The 820-nt window shown below is 44.9% G+C and overlaps 1 protein-coding gene across 1 annotated transcript in view; it reads left to right on the top strand.

The window, feature by feature from the left end:
• The first annotated feature begins 348 nt into the window (after window positions 1–348).
• LOC114065641 (myosin-4-like) overlaps window positions 349–820 on the top strand; it is a 20,070-nt gene continuing 19,598 nt past the window's right edge. The window contains exons 1-2 of the mRNA XM_027899699.1: window positions 349–567; window positions 660–803. Of these exons, the coding sequence (XP_027755500.1) occupies window positions 364–567; window positions 660–803 (348 nt within the window). The 5' untranslated portion in view covers window positions 349–363. The remainder of the gene's footprint in view (window positions 568–659; window positions 804–820) is intronic.

The following is an 820-nucleotide window of genomic DNA, read 5'->3' as shown; positions in this document are numbered from 1 at the left end:
GGTACTTCTTCTGCTTTTGCTTGGTATCTCTGCTGCATCTTTGATTAGTTTTGACTGTGCCAATCAATCCAACTTTTCCATACAGCTTACTGAAACACTATGAGATCTGAACTGAACATGTAAACTGCAATAAGGAAAAAAAAAAATTAACTTTAATCAAAGAAACATATCTTCTTTAAAATTAAGTAAATTAAAAGACATCTAGGGTGAAAAGCAGGTAAGACAGAGAGGCAGACTGTAAGAATAGGCAGAACAGAACACTAGCAAGACTCAGGTCTCAGGTACAAAGGACTTTCTTCCTTCCCCTCAGCACTCTGCCACCACTCCAGCGCCGTGCCTTGCTGCATGTTATAAACCACAGCCATGTCGACAGACGCCGAGATGGCCATTTTTGGGGAGGCGGCTCCTTACCTCCGAAAATCGGAGAAGGAGAGAATCGAGGCCCAGAACAAGCCTTTTGATGCCAAGTCATCCGTCTTTGTGGTACATGCAAAGGAATCCTATGTGAAAAGCACAATTCAGAGTAGGGAATCAGGGAAGATCACAGTCAAGACTGAAGGGGGAGAGGTGAGTAAAATGCAAGATTTACAAACAGCATTTCCTTCCTACTGTGGATTCTTAACTGACATCTATTCATGTCCCTTCCTGCCCTCTGACAGACCCTGACTGTGAAGGAAGATCAAATCTTCTCCATGAACCCTCCCAAGTACGACAAAATCGAGGACATGGCCATGATGACCCACCTCCACGAACCCGCTGTGCTGTACAACCTCAAAGAGCGTTACGCAGCCTGGATGATCTACGTAAGTGGCAGCAGCAG

Source organism: Empidonax traillii, unplaced genomic scaffold (genome assembly GCF_003031625.1).
Source record: "Empidonax traillii isolate 1590-97213 ecotype Southwest subspecies unplaced genomic scaffold, ASM303162v1 scaffold685:size505991, whole genome shotgun sequence".
Lineage (NCBI taxonomy): Eukaryota > Metazoa > Chordata > Aves > Passeriformes > Tyrannidae > Empidonax > Empidonax traillii.
Note: the sequence above shows the minus strand (reverse complement) of the source record. Positions and strands in the feature narration are given on the sequence as shown.